Source organism: Podarcis erhardii (genome assembly GCF_964252035.2).
Source record: "Podarcis erhardii genome assembly, chromosome: 3".
In the NCBI taxonomy this organism is placed as follows: domain Eukaryota; kingdom Metazoa; phylum Chordata; class Lepidosauria; order Squamata; family Lacertidae; genus Podarcis; species Podarcis erhardii.
The window spans coordinates 31,629,503-31,643,834 of NC_138507.1; the positions used below are offsets into that span (position 1 = coordinate 31,629,503).

The 14,332-nt window shown below is 41.8% G+C and overlaps 1 protein-coding gene across 2 annotated transcripts in view; it reads right to left on the minus strand.

The window, feature by feature from the left end:
* Positions 1-14,332, minus strand: part of NBAS (NBAS subunit of NRZ tethering complex) — a 175,590-nt gene that overhangs the window by 49,068 nt on the left and 112,190 nt on the right. The window contains exons 36-40 of one of the 2 annotated variants that reach the window (XM_081856654.1): positions 10,838-11,005; positions 9,981-10,094; positions 9,169-9,292; positions 4,624-4,700; positions 3,571-3,708 (exon numbers count right to left, since the gene is read on the minus strand). In XM_081856654.1, the coding sequence (XP_081712780.1) occupies positions 3,571-3,708; positions 4,624-4,700; positions 9,169-9,292; positions 9,981-10,094; positions 10,838-11,005 (621 nt within the window). The remainder of the gene's footprint in view (positions 1-3,570; positions 3,709-4,623; positions 4,701-9,168; positions 9,293-9,980; positions 10,095-10,837; positions 11,006-14,332) is intronic. The other variant, XM_081856655.1, reaches the window with a different exon arrangement.

The following is a 14,332-nucleotide window of genomic DNA, read 5'->3' on the forward strand; positions in this document are numbered from 1 at the left end:
GTGCACCATAGTTCAACATTATACGTCCAACTTTCCTTTCAAGGGAGACAGGAAAATGGCACACACAAACCAACACAATGACTGCATTCAGATGATCATATCTAAATTTAATAAACCAAGACAGGATGAAAAATTAAGCCAACTTAGACCATGGCTCGTTATCCTGGCTTCTTCTAAAAGTGGCAACCATAGTTCCCAGGTTCCGATGAAACAGGAAACAATATCTAATGGGAAACACCTTGGTTTGTTTACTAACTCATGCTGAGCATATGCATGCTTACAAGGCCAAAAGGCTCATTCACATCTTGATTTATTAAGCCAAGACGTTATAATCTAAATTCTCCTAATCAATTTATTACATAATCTTGTCTTAACAACTGGGAGTGAGAATGCAATGGGTATTTTTTGGAGTTGAAAGCAATCGTCAGCAGTACACATAGTGATGTGTAGTGATCATCTATTCCTCCTCCCATGTTATAATCCTCCTAAAATGCAGGGGACGTGTGTGATGAATCACTTGAAAGATGCTTCCCTCCAGGTCTAGGAACAGGTGCCGTCCACTAGCAGATCAGCACACACTGGAGTCTACCCTGAGTCATGAACCATGGTATGTATATTTATGGTAAATTGCTGTGTTCAGTCTTCCAAAAACTCCTCCTCCCATACATTCTAAATGGACAAGGAAAACTTTGAAATATGCCGGATGAGTTACAAGCACATTTGGCATCGCAAAAGCTTCTTTATTTACAGCAAATCAAAACAACAAACATAGCTAGTGTGAGCAGCAGCTCTCCGTCCGAAAGCAGAGAACAAAGAGAGAAAGTACAAAAGCACACAGAACGGAAGTAAAGTGTCTGGTATCCATTCCCACACTTCAAACACTATGGAATGTAAACAGTGGATCCCGAGATCCAACAGCAATGAGAGAATGAAATTACTAACAATAACATCACCTATGGCAGCAGGTGAAAGTATCACAGGCCAGCCGGGAATTATTGTCTCCAAGTGCACTATCGTCTTGTTTATCAAACCAAGGTTGTAACTCAAGGTTGTTTAACATTTTTGGGCCAAAGATCGTCTCCATCCCCATTGTTCCACCCGGACACTGAGGTCCGGCTCTAAAGGCCTTCTGGCGGTGCCCTCACTGCAAGAAGTAAAGTTACAGGGAACCAGGCAGAGGGCCTTCTCGGTGGTGGCGCCCTCCCTGTGGAACACCCTCCCATCAGATGTCGAGGAGATAAAGAACTACACAACTTTTGGAAGACATCTGCAGGCAGCCCTGTATCAGGAAGTTTTTAATGTTCAATGTTTTATTATGTTTTTATATGAGCTGGAAGCTGCCCAGAGTGGCTGGTGAAACCCAGCCAGATGGGTGGGGTATAAAGTCAAGTCAAGCCAAGTCACACTTATTGTTGGCCAACCCTCCCAAGGGTCACATGCAAGTAGTGGGGGGTGCCTAGACATTGTGCATGCATGCATGCAGATGGGCAAGTATATGACCAATTCCCCTACTGTTTTGCCAAGTTGTGCTGAACAAAACAGGATATTTTCCCTCCACATCACAGCATTGGGCTGGTAGAGGAAGCTCTGCTTCCAGCACAGTGTTGAGATGGAAAAGCATAGCACTCTCTCTGCTCTTCTCCTCTGAAGTGGGAGTCCCCAAAGCTCTTTAGAGTTTCTTTCTCCATTGTAGCGCTGCATTAGGAAGAGGGGAACCTATCTTCCTAGGGTACGGTGTGATGGGAAAGAACATCCACTGTTTACTTTGCAAAAGAACCTCTCTTCCCTCTTGCATCCTGCCACTGCTGGGAAGTTGGAGCACTCGAGAACAAGAAGGAATGCTTTTTCCTCTTTCCTGTGCATTACGACCATGGTGGCAGTGTGGGAGAGGGAGGAGAGGTGCCTTTGCAAGAGGAAGAGGCACTTTGGATTTTGCCAGGGACTGGAGGGCAGTTTCAGAAGGCCTGAGCGCTTGCAGCCTTAAATGTTATGTCAGCAGACCCACGTTTTAGAACGCAGGTCACTAGTCACTGAAAAGCAGGGGCGTATTGCAAAGTCCTTCCCCTGGCCATGCTTTCTTCTCCAAACACCCACCCCAGAGCTGTAAATTTAAATCTTATATGGGCTGTACTACATCTTTCTACAGTAATATTTTGTTAATGTATAAGGGGGCTTGTGCACGCAGAGAAAAAGGATAAGAAAGGATTATTTTCGGCATGCTGTTTAATTTGGGTGTGTTTTGTCCTGCACCTGCAGCTAGTTAAGCATGTGAGAATGAGGCAGGGAGCATGTGAGAATGACTCAGCACAATCTACAGTATAAATGCTATTGTGTTTAAGGCAAGTTTGTTCTTGGGCCCTGCCCTTGGCCAGAACATACCCTGTAAGAAGACTGCATGCTGCTGGAAAGACTGAATGTAACTGAAACTGCATTATACAGTGGTACCTCGGTTTAAGAACAGCCCTGTTTACGAACTGCTCAGTTTACGAACTCCGCAAAACCGGAAGGAGTGTCCTGGTTTGCCAACTTTGCCTCAGTCTAAGAACGGAAGCCGAACGGTGGAAGGGCACCAGCAGCGAGAGGCCTCATTAGGGAAAGCATGTCTCGGTTTAAGAATGGTTTTGGTTTAAGAACGGACTTCAGGAACAGATTAAGTTCGTAAACCGAGGTACCACTGTACAGTCCAAGTACAGCAACTGACACTTCCTAGCACTATTTGGTGTTTCTCTGTACTTTTAGCACGCTCCGCTGTGCATGAGGATGGGCACTCTGCATATGCCCCAAAGTATTTCATTTATGGGAGTATGCTTATGTTGCAGTTCACAAAAATCCTAAGAGAGAACAAGCCAGCTCTTCTCATGAGCTCAGTATGGAATCAAGTGTTGAGCAAAACGCTTTCAGCCTTTCATTGGCAAGAAGGTGCACCATCTCCTTAATCCAGTTTAGCTGTTCTCTTCTGTATTCTCTTGTTCTAGTTGGGTACCATTCTGTTTTGAAATGGGGCTTTCAGAACTGCACACAGTTGCTGAATGCAATACACAAATGTGCTGATCCTTCGCCATCAAGGTTTGTGCTTCTACACCTGTAACAATTCCAGCTTTACTCGTTCTCCTACCAATTTCCAGGAAACTGAAAAGTTACTATTATTTATTAGATTTCTCTTTTTCCCAAAGGAGCCCAGGGTAGCAAAAATAGGTTGACAAGACTGTGATTTCCTGGATTGTCTCTGGTAATTTTTTGAGAATAGATACTCCGACTACATTCCAATCCACAGGTTAAAAGGTTGATTTTAAAACATTGCATAGTAAAGTAATGCATCGCTCATGATCATCCTTTTTTAAAAAATATAACTGCTAGGTAATATTAATTAAGAAGCACATAACCCACTCTGGCAAACATTGTATTAAGCAGTTCTGTGTTTATAGAACACTAGCTAAAATGGCGATAGGCAACTTGGCTGGAATAAAACAGGTCTGATCCTGATCTGGGCTTGACTTATGCACCAGATTTATAGCACATTAAAAAAAAATATTGTATGCTAATGGGCAAAAGAAATTCCTGAAAACTGACCCTGTAGAGGGGATGGCACTTGTCCCTGAAACATGGTGCCAAATGAGCGTAGATCTGCAGGCTGTAGTAATAACTTGCCAGCTGGAGAGATAAAGCAGAAGGAGATTGCTTTTCAAAGCACTTGTTGGCATCCACCACCTGGGAAGGGAAAAAAGGAGAGAGTTAACTTGGCTAAAACAACATCACAATGGCAAGCTCACCAAACTCTTTAGTAGTTGCTCTTCAATGCTCAGCCGGTAGAGCATGTGACTCTTAATCTCAGGGTTGTGGGTTCAAGCCCCACGTTGGGCAAAAGATTCCTGCATTGCAGGGGGCTGGACTGGATGACCCTCGTGGTCCCTTCCAACTCTACAATTCTATGTTTTTATGAATGATGAGATAGAGACACCAGTGTCAAAGAAAGTACTCTGGGAAGAAGAGAAGGGGATGTGGCATGTCAAGTTGTTATTTTTTAAGCATCTATTTAGAAGACCAAAAAAGAAAAAAAAAGCTTTCCCTTCAAAGAGCCCCAGGGGTTTCTCATCTCCACCCCAACTTCTCCATGTCTGGGTAGGCTTTCCTGAACAAAAGCATTTTTAGAGGGTGTGGAAAAGAATATAGTGAATTGAGAGCTCTCAAGCAGAACCAACCCCAGACGGCATTGCATTTGGCACCAAGGAATAACTGGGAGCGCATTTTATGGCTCCTGATCACAACCTTTGCAGCTGTGTCTTTACTTGGTCAATGTTGAATGCGCAGTGGGTGGGCAGGGCTTTGGGAAAGCTGCCTAACAGGCCAAATTGGGATCCCTGCCAGGTCTAACTGGGGGGGGGGGGGCCGGACCAAAGGTACTTCACTTTCAAAGTGTTTTATAGGGTATAAATTTTATAAGGTATAAATAAAGTAACAACAACAACAACAACAACAACAATGAAATAGGAAGCCCATAGTTTCATTGGAGAAATGTTGGAGGGTATGAACTTCTGGATTCAGACTGAAGCCAAGCAAATATGTGAAATATTAGAGCCATCAAGTTTGACTGTAAGACTGAAGACATCTCAGCTGTGAACATACCTGAGGTAATGCAAGTAAGTATGCAAGGGATAGGGTCATGTCATTTGGCAAAGCTTCACTGGCCAGCTGCAACAGCACTGCAACAGAGGAAAATACAAAATAAAAGCTTTCAACTCCTCTGCCACTCTGCCCTTCCCACATACCAAGGTTGGAAATTTCCTCATTTGCTATATTTCTGAAGATTCTAGATTCATGTTTTAGTTACAGGTAGGTAGCCGTGTTGGTCTGCTGTAGTAAAATAATAATAATAATAAAAATCCTTTCAGTAGCACCTTAGAGACCAACTTAATTTGTTCTTGGTATGAGCTTTCGTGTGCATGCACACTTCTTCAGATACTTCTCCGTATCTGAAGAAGTGTGCATGCATACAAAAGCTCATACCAAGAACAAACTTAGTTGATCTCTAAGGTGCTACTGGAAGGATTTTTTAAATTTTGTCTAGATTCATGTGTCCTGCATGCATTCAATTAAGCACTGATCAGTGGGGCCAAAAACAGATAATGTGTAATTAAAACTGCAAGCCCGCTTTAGCTTAACTCCCAGCCAAAGTGTTTACACGTTATCAGAACAAGATGAAATAGTGCCATGGCAGATGTTAAAACAGAATGGCTGGAACATCTCTCATGCTGATTTACAGCACCAAAATCGGCTGGCTGTAAAACCACAGCCACAACGTAAGTTATGAACGTTTAGGAAAACAGGCAGCAGAATAGCGTGAAATATGTTGTTTCCTACAGCCTGAACATCTGTATTTCTTATCACCTGCTTTTTATGTGCCACAAGACTCAATTATTAATCAACTTTTTATCACGAGGAAGAAAGCAGCAAGCATTTTGCCATTTTACAAATCATTACAATGGAAGAGTTATGGGTGTACCAGGAAATATATGGTTATACACAGCAGCAGGCTGGGATGCTAAATATTCCTAAGCTAATGAAAGGAATTAAGTAGCATCGGCAATTATTCCTAAGCCACGCTGATCACAGGAAGCTGACATACCATGCCAGATCACTGGTCCCTCTAGTTCAGGGGTGGCAACATGATGCCTTCGAGATGCTGCTGGACTACACCAATGACCTCAATTCAAATATAATATTGTATTTATTCATAACCAAGAGTGCAATCTTATGCATCTCAATCTTAAATCCTACTCTGTGTTTATGATTGCAGGCTAAATTTCTCTGGTACTCGAACTAGATCCTATATTCCTGACAGTATCTGAAGGTAATAAACATCTTAAAAGCAACAAACATCTCAATTTTCTAACATCCTAAACATCTTTGGAAATCGGTACAGAGCATTGCAAAGTGATATTTGGCACAGGAAAGGAGGCCATCCTTAGAACAGCATCCATTGCAGAAGACAGAAAGGAACTGCAGATATCAAGTCCTTAACTATAGCAACAGAGCTGCAGAGACACCCGTCCCCCACCCCCAATTTTGGAAATTAACCTCCCACTCCTACTGCCCTGTGTTGTGAGAATGGTTAAGAAGGGAACATCATTTTGCAGAATCCACATTGATGCAAGCCATTAGGAAATAGACACAGACAAGAATACCTGGGGAATTCTCTCTCTCTCTCTCTCTCTCTCTCTCTCTCGCTCTCATCTATCTATCTCAAACTCGCACGCTCACTTAAACTGCCACTAAAGTTTCTTGGCAATATGGCTAGACCAATACAGTGGAACCTCGGTTTTCGAGCATCTCAGAAGCCGAACGATTCGGAACCCGAATGCCAAAAACCTGGAAGTTAATGCTTCCATTTTCAAATGCACATCAGAAGTCGAATGGCTTCCGAGGTGCATTTTTCCATTTTCTCCATTGAAAATGCTGACCGCTCATTGTGCCTCGGTTGTTGAACATTTTGGAAGTTGAACAGTCTTCTGGAACGGATTGCGTTCAACAACCAAGGTTCCACTGTGTAGCTTAAGCTGGTGCAACACTATGGCAGAAGATACAGATCATAGGCTTCATGTTGCCCTGGGTTTCAAAGAGTGGTTGGGTTTTACTCTAAAACAAATAATAAATGTTCATGTCCTTCACGAAAACAGCATAAGAAACTCTGGATTTTTTTCAGGTTTTTCCTGTTTTCTTTGATCCACTAAGCACTCTTTTTTTCTTATTAAAAAGCAATGCTAGTTGTCTCCAGATCAGAATTTAGTAACACAATTCAAGACTTCCATGACAGAATTATTCTGTCATGTTTCTGTGGTTATTCAAAGGCCTCCATGGATAACATAATGGTAGGGAAATTGAGTTTCTCTCTCATAAGGCTTTTGCAATACGTCATCTGCAGAACTTTTCTTAAGAATAGCCATCACATTATTTCTTCTGTACAGTACAGAATTGATTTCTGGATTGGGCCCTTTTCTGGTGAATTATTGCACTCAATGGATCACACAATGGTATCTTATACACATAAATACACCAGTTTGCTCGCGTGCTTTGTCAATGGTGATTGATTTTCCTGGAGAGCCAATGCTCTCAGAACTGCAAGTAGCATTTATCTGCACGACATCAAGTCAGTTATAAATGAGTGGCTTGTATAAATGTCCATATAGGTACAATTGTGTTTAGCAGAATTAATTGGTGTGATTTTTCTCTTTTAGTAACCATGGCGGAATAAACACCCTTTTGAAAATTGCTCGCCAGTACAACTGAAGTGAGTGTTTTTTGTTTGTTTCAATTATGTCATCATATTTCCAAGTTTTATTAGGATGTTCTGGATCTACTGAATCCTGAAGACTTTTTTCTCATACTCCTCCTAAGATCCATGGACATCTCGATCAACTTAGACAGGACTATTAAGCTGTGTTAAAAAAACTAGTTTTTGTGGGGTGGAGTTAATTTCTCATAATCAAGCTGCCCTCATTTTTCATGGCAAAACTTCCACGGCAAGTAGCATTGGAATATTTCCAATTTGGATGCACATATTTCAGCTTCTGAAGATGAGGGATGCATACCACAACTGAAGACTTCCTCGGTTAGTTGACCATAGTTTCCCTTTACAGTCAAACCAGGAAACTATGATTACTACATTGGGAATAAGCTAGGATCTAAACCCAACCTATGACTATGATTCCCTATCCCGATTTGTTCAGCTAATGGTAATCATTGTTTCCCAGTTTGGATGTAGTGAGAAATATGGAAAATGAATCCAAGAAGAGAGGAGGAGACAGGCAATATGAAGACAGAACAGGCAAACATAAGTCTCATGCATATTTCACCTTCTTGAGACAATACGAGCATCCAAACTGAGGCATCCTTTTTCAAAGGATACTTACAAAACACAAATACTTGTAACAGTTTAATTTTCAACTGGGAAAGAAGGTCGTTAAGAGCCCCCTCTCCACTTCCTCCCTCCCACTCAATGAAGCACAAAGGAGAACAGTGTTCGTTTTATGAATCACCAAGTGCAATCTTCATATAAAATACTTACTCAATTGTAATGAAAAGATCTATGCATTTTTTTAAAAGTGTGAATGCGAGGAGTGAATCTGAAGTCAAGTCAATTATAATTTTGGCAAGAAAAAGAAAGGAATAGTCAATATGGGTTGTGATTGCAAAAGTGGACTGTTCTCTGCTGAGAGAGAGCAACAGCAAAATTACACATCAGTGCTCATCAAGCTGAGGCTGTGTATCACATAACTTAAAAGAAAGCACCAAGAATATCAAGTTCCAAGCATGACTGCATTATTAGGAATGCATCTCACTCACTCAACTCTCGCTCACTCACACATACAAAGCAGCCAAGGCACATGTCAAGCTATCAAATTAATAACGGAAGTAGATTTATTTGCCCATATTACCTGTATACTGAATAAGGAGGATGATTGGATGAGCAACCTATATCACATAGCCACAGTTCTCCGACAAGTCAGTAAAATTAATGAACATGTGTCTTCTAACAATCAGAGCACCATCAAACATTTGGGATTCTCCCTGGGTTGCAGAACATTCTCTCCAAAAGTCCCTGATTTCTGATCTCCATTGTTAATTATTCAAAGACCACAAAGACCCATTAAAACAGACATTGCGACAAAACAGATATTGCAATGCAAGTCACGTCAGATGAAGAAGCAAGGGGGTGGAGAGGGATGTTCAATCAGCACTGACAATGCAAGCAATAATCTAGAAGAATTCCTCCCCCAGAAAACTGTGCTCTGAAGAATGTGGGGGTCCCATAGAAGCTTACAAGGGATTCCTCAAATGAGAAACTCAATAATGGTGGAGCAGCTTCTTAAAACTGCTGGCCACACCAATTTTCTCCCATAACCTTTGGGAGGGTGGTTTCTGTGTTCATCTACAATTCAAACAGCATGGGTGTGAAACTCAATGTGACTGCCCAATGCCCATCACCCTATGTGACCCCCACACTGGATTTTCTTGGCAGATATGCAAGGCTCCCTCACTGGACCAGCTCTTACAGTTTCAAGGTAGAAATTTCAAAGATAAGTGATCTAGACATAAGTTAGAACACCACCCTGTGACAAATATATACCATCCACCCACCCATGAAAGAAAGCAAATAAGCACACACTGTACCTTCTGTGGCAGGAAAGAGATAATGCCCTTCACTTTTAGTCTCCGCAAGCTTCCCAGTTCTCAGCAATACTTCTGCAAAACTTTCCAAAGGATTGTGCTGATACGTGGTATAAGTAACTTCATTCTACAGAACACAAATTTTAAGCACAAATTAGAACCAGCGTTCGCTGCGTGTTTCATTTCTCTACTCTTTCCCATTATTGCAATTAGGTGCCGTTTACACCAACTACTCTCTCGCCCTTGATGCTAATCAGATCTGATTAACTGACTACCCAGTAATTTATTTATTTTTTTATCCACGGGTCTCAAGTCTAAACACTCAGACTCGGAGTGTTTCATTGTCATTTGGTGAGGGGGCTTTGCATGCCCTCTCAACATGCTGAAAGAGGGCGTGAAGGGGGTTGTGCATAAATTCTGCCCTCTGCCTGTTCTCTTCTGACATTTGTGCATTCAAACTCTATCAGAAGAGGGACTTTCGTACCAATGTATCCAGCTAGGGCTTCTCCACGCAAGGTGGGAAGCTTGCTGTAACAGTCCTCTCTGCACCTCCTTTGAATACGTGGAGGGTGGGTCGTGTGGATAGGCATTTATTTATTTATTTACCAACTATTTAACAGGTCGTAAACTTACATTCAAACTCTATCAGAAGAAGGACTTTCGTACCAATGTATCCAGCTAGGGCTTCTCCACGCAAGGTGGGAAGCTTGCTGTAACAGTCCTCTCTGCACCTCCTTTGAATACGTGGAGGGTGGGTCGTGTGGATAGGCATTTATTTATTTATTTACCAACTATTTAACAGGTCGTAAACTTACATCTGCAAGGTATGGATCATCTATCAGAGATTCATAAAATGGATGGCAGCCTTGCTTTTCTACTGCTTTATTTGCTCCAGTGCTGCCTTTTAATGCATCTCCAAACTCTTGACCCTGTTTAGGGGAGGGAAAGACGGAGAAGCCCAAATATTAAGACATCGTAAGCTCTTACCTGGAAAAGTCCTCATATTTCAACAAATGTTAAAATACAAGATATCCTAACAGATGAGTGCCCATGTTTAAGTAGTGATGATAAAAGCCTCTTACAGTCGTACCTTGGATCCTCAACGCCTTGAGATTAAAACGTTTTGGCTCCCGAACGCACCAAACCCAGAAGTGAGTGTTCCGGTTTTAGAGTGTTCTTTGGAACCCGAACGTCCGACGCGCCTTCCACGGCCTCTGATTGGCTGCAGGAGCTTACTGCAGCCAATCAGAAGCCGAGCTTTGGTTTCCGAATGTTTTGGAAGCCAAACGGACTTCCGGAACGGATTCCGTTCGACTTCCTAGGAACCACTGTATTTGCAACACTCAAATTAAAATGCATGTCTAGGACCAGGGCTTTTTGCAGCTGGAACTCACTGGAATTAAGTTTCGGCACCTCTCAGGTGGGCGCCATTGCCATTCTAAGAGAATGAGGGAAGTGTTCATGGTGAGTTCTGGCACCTCTTTTTCTAGAAAAACAGCACTGTCTAGGGTCCACATGAATAACATGTCTTTGTACTTCTGATTCCTCTACCCAGGTCCCTTTAAGTAAATCAGTGTTAAGGGTCGCAGTAGAAAGCTAAACGTGAAGAATGAAGCAACAGTAAATTGCCATGGTCAAACAGCTGAAAGATAAGTGTATGGTTACTTCTTACATGTAATGGCCGAAGATAGGTCAGTGACTTCTTCCACCACTGTCGATCACTGACGGCATGCAGCATAGCTTTTGTGGTCAGAGTTGTATTAGATAGGACCTTCATGGTTTTAGCTGTGGTCCACTGCAGTAGGTCAGCAGACTGACCAGAGGAAATGCTGGTGCCAACCTATGAGTTTATGCAACACACAATCCTTAGTACAAAGCTGCCAAACAGGTTACTTTTTTATTATAACTGGTGCAAAAACATGCATCAAAAGTCTTTCAAAGGTTGTAGCTGGGGCAATTTCAACCACCACACTCCTTGTAAGTGGCAAGATTTGATATAACACAAGTGCAGTAAACACACAGACACTGAATTTAGTACTGGAAGCATTTTTAGCACTGCATTTTCTACTTAATAATAATAATAATAATAATAATAATAGCCTTGCAGTTAATAGCCATTTATGTTTCACACTGTTATTAAAGGTTTTTCAGATTGTGCACTAGCGCTAGAAGATAGCAAACCGCTGATTACAACAGACTAATGAAACCAGCAACAGATGATATTATGGACGCTTTGCCCGATTACCAGTGATTGGGGAAAAGAGTGAGGACATAAAACAGCAGATTGCTCAGAGCAGAAATGTTTCGTTCTCAACTCCTTGAGTTTATTGCAGCTATAGCGTCCAAAGAGGTTCAGCAGTAAATCAGGTGGACTGAAGTTTCACTCAAAGGTTTATAGAAAATGGCATACTTGTCCATACAAAAGGCAATACTTTCCAGTCACTTTGAAAAAGGATATTTGAGTACTTCAAGAAAGGCTGGATGCCACTCTGGAATGAGGACATTTTCCCCAATGGCAGGTTGAGTAGTACACTGAATATGTTTCTGGTTACTTAAGAATAATATATTCTGAGGAAGTAAATTAATAATAAAGAATACTACTTGTAAGTGTACGTAAAGTATGCCACTTCTTTGAGAACCCTTTGTCATTCTCCTCTTCAAACACACGCTTGCCAATGTGTGCCACTTTTTTTGGCAGAGAAACGCCTCAACAGCACCTCCAAAGGAGGAGGAGGAAGAGGAAGGAAAGTCTCTGGAAAGCACAGAAATACACCTATTGGTACCAACTAAGTATATATATTAAATGACATCTCCTGGGAAGTAAATGCATGAACATCATATCACATTTCAGCTAGCATTCTATCTTAATTCCACTAATTTGGATGGAAAAGTTATGTGTTAAATGCTAAAATGTGTTAAATTTTAAAAAACCCATAATTGTGATGATGATTTGAAAAGCTGAAAGTATAGGGTAAAAAAAGATATCAAAAGAAGTACTGTGGTGAGGGGTTTTTAAGGGGAGCTGGGGAGAGAATAACATTTCTATATGCAAGAGAATGCCTAAGTGTGAAGCTTTCCATTATTAATAGTGGTAAAAAGATATAAAGAGGAGGCCTCCTGCCAACCACTGAATAATCAGTTGGAATTTTCAGTTCTTGCTTCTCTAACTGAAGGGACCCCATGCTGAGCAAAATATGGCAAAAATTCCACTCTGCTTAGAAAATAAATGGCAAAAGATGCACTGAGCTGTATTTAAAGACAGAACAAAGAAGCTACCCCTTGTAGCTAATTTTATACACTTTTTTAAAAAAGGGTGAGAAAATGAACAGTTGCTAAAGAGGAAATCTATGATCTTCTGCTGGACTTTAGACTGCTTGACCACCAAGTGCAAGCCAAGGCAGGGAGGGGGGCGGAATGCAAACAGTAATATCTGCTGGGTCAAAAAAGTCCTCTTTAATTCGTCATTTGGCTTTCTGTAGCCCTCTTTTTTCCAATCTAGATCAAAGAACTTTCAACTTAGCTCTGAAAAGAGGAGGCAGAGGGCATAAGCAGTTGTCCCTTAGAAAGAGAGCTGGGCTACAAACCACGCTTGCAACTGGTGTGATATTCAGCAGGCTGCCCTTGTGAACGACCATGCTGCGTAAGTTAAGTCTTTGTAGTGTTCCTGCAGTTTTAGGTCTTTCTGTTTTTCTAGAGCACAGCTTTCCAAACTGTGTGTCGCGACACATTAGCATGTCAGCTGCAGCGTATAGGTGTGTCATGTGAATGCTCATCACGCTCCTCCCGGGGCTGGAAAGGGGTTAGTTTAACCTCCAGTTTGCTAGTAAAACTGCGTCACAAAATGATGCATGTCTAAAAAGTGTGCTGCCAACATGAGAAGTTTGGAAAGCTCTGTTCTAGAGTGACGCTTTCCTGATTGACAAGGAGGAGTATTCAAATTTGAGAGGAATCAAATGACTCAACTTATATATATGCATGCATCCATAAACACTTCTGATGCATATAACACAATAGTTTGGAACCAAGACTAAGTTAGGTATGCTTTGTTCCCAATGAAATCAGTACTTAGTCACAAGTAACTTGTCCCACTGATTCCTGTGGAGCTTGTTGAACTAACTTACCCTGAATCCAACCTTATATTTGTGCAAAACACAATGACTCTCCTGACTTCATCTCTGAGGCATCCTGCCTGTTGATACTGGACAGGTCATCAGTAAAAAATATTTGAGAAAATGTAGTCAGATGTCCACATGATTAAGACTGAACTCCTACCTAAACTTTTCCGGGAGTAACTTCCACTGAACTCAGGAGACTTGCACAGGATTGTGCTTGTTAGCTCATTGCAATTTGCTGGCTAGTTGGAAGTTTATATTAACTAAATCACTAATTTCCATTGAATTCAAAGACTCCTGCTATTATGCCTGAAGTTTGGACCACGCAACTCATAAAGCTGCAGTGAGTCCGCAAACTGCTCACAATCACTGCTTGGAGACCATGCCCAGTGTCGATTTAGATATGCGACGCTTGTATCATGAAATCTGGGGTTTGATCTTTGAAATTGGCACTGCCAAGCATTATGAGCTGGGCTCATATTGAAGTTCAAAAAAGATAAGATGGGAAGACCATACAAGAGAGGGAGAGAGTGGTGCACAAACCATCTACATGCTACTTCTACGCAGGAGTTAGAAGAGACGACCCCTTTAAAGACCAAGCTTGGCTCAAAGAGTTCTAGCTAACACAAGTAATAGACTCTTACCCAGTGATCACTGCCATGCAATGCGGTTCATGGAATGCAGTGCAGCTGGGCAAGATCACCAGAACATCCCTCTCTCAACCCACCTCCAAATTCTCGTCTTTCTCTCCTCCACAGCACCCATCACCACCACAGCTTCTTTCTTTTCCTTTGCCCTACCCCTCCCTCAAATGAAAATGACAAATTTTGGTGTTTGCATACAAAGGGGATTCTGGTCTTCCCGGCAGTTGTCAGGGTCAACCCGTGTTAATCCAATGTCAGGGAACAATGCCATTTATTAATGAAACAGTATTTTGCATCCTCAGTGGTGCCCTGTTTTAAGCTCAAGTAACACCTGTCTTTAGAGGGACGCGGGTGGCGCTGTGGGTTAAACCACAGAGCCTAGGAATTGTCGATCAGAAGGTCAGTGGTTCG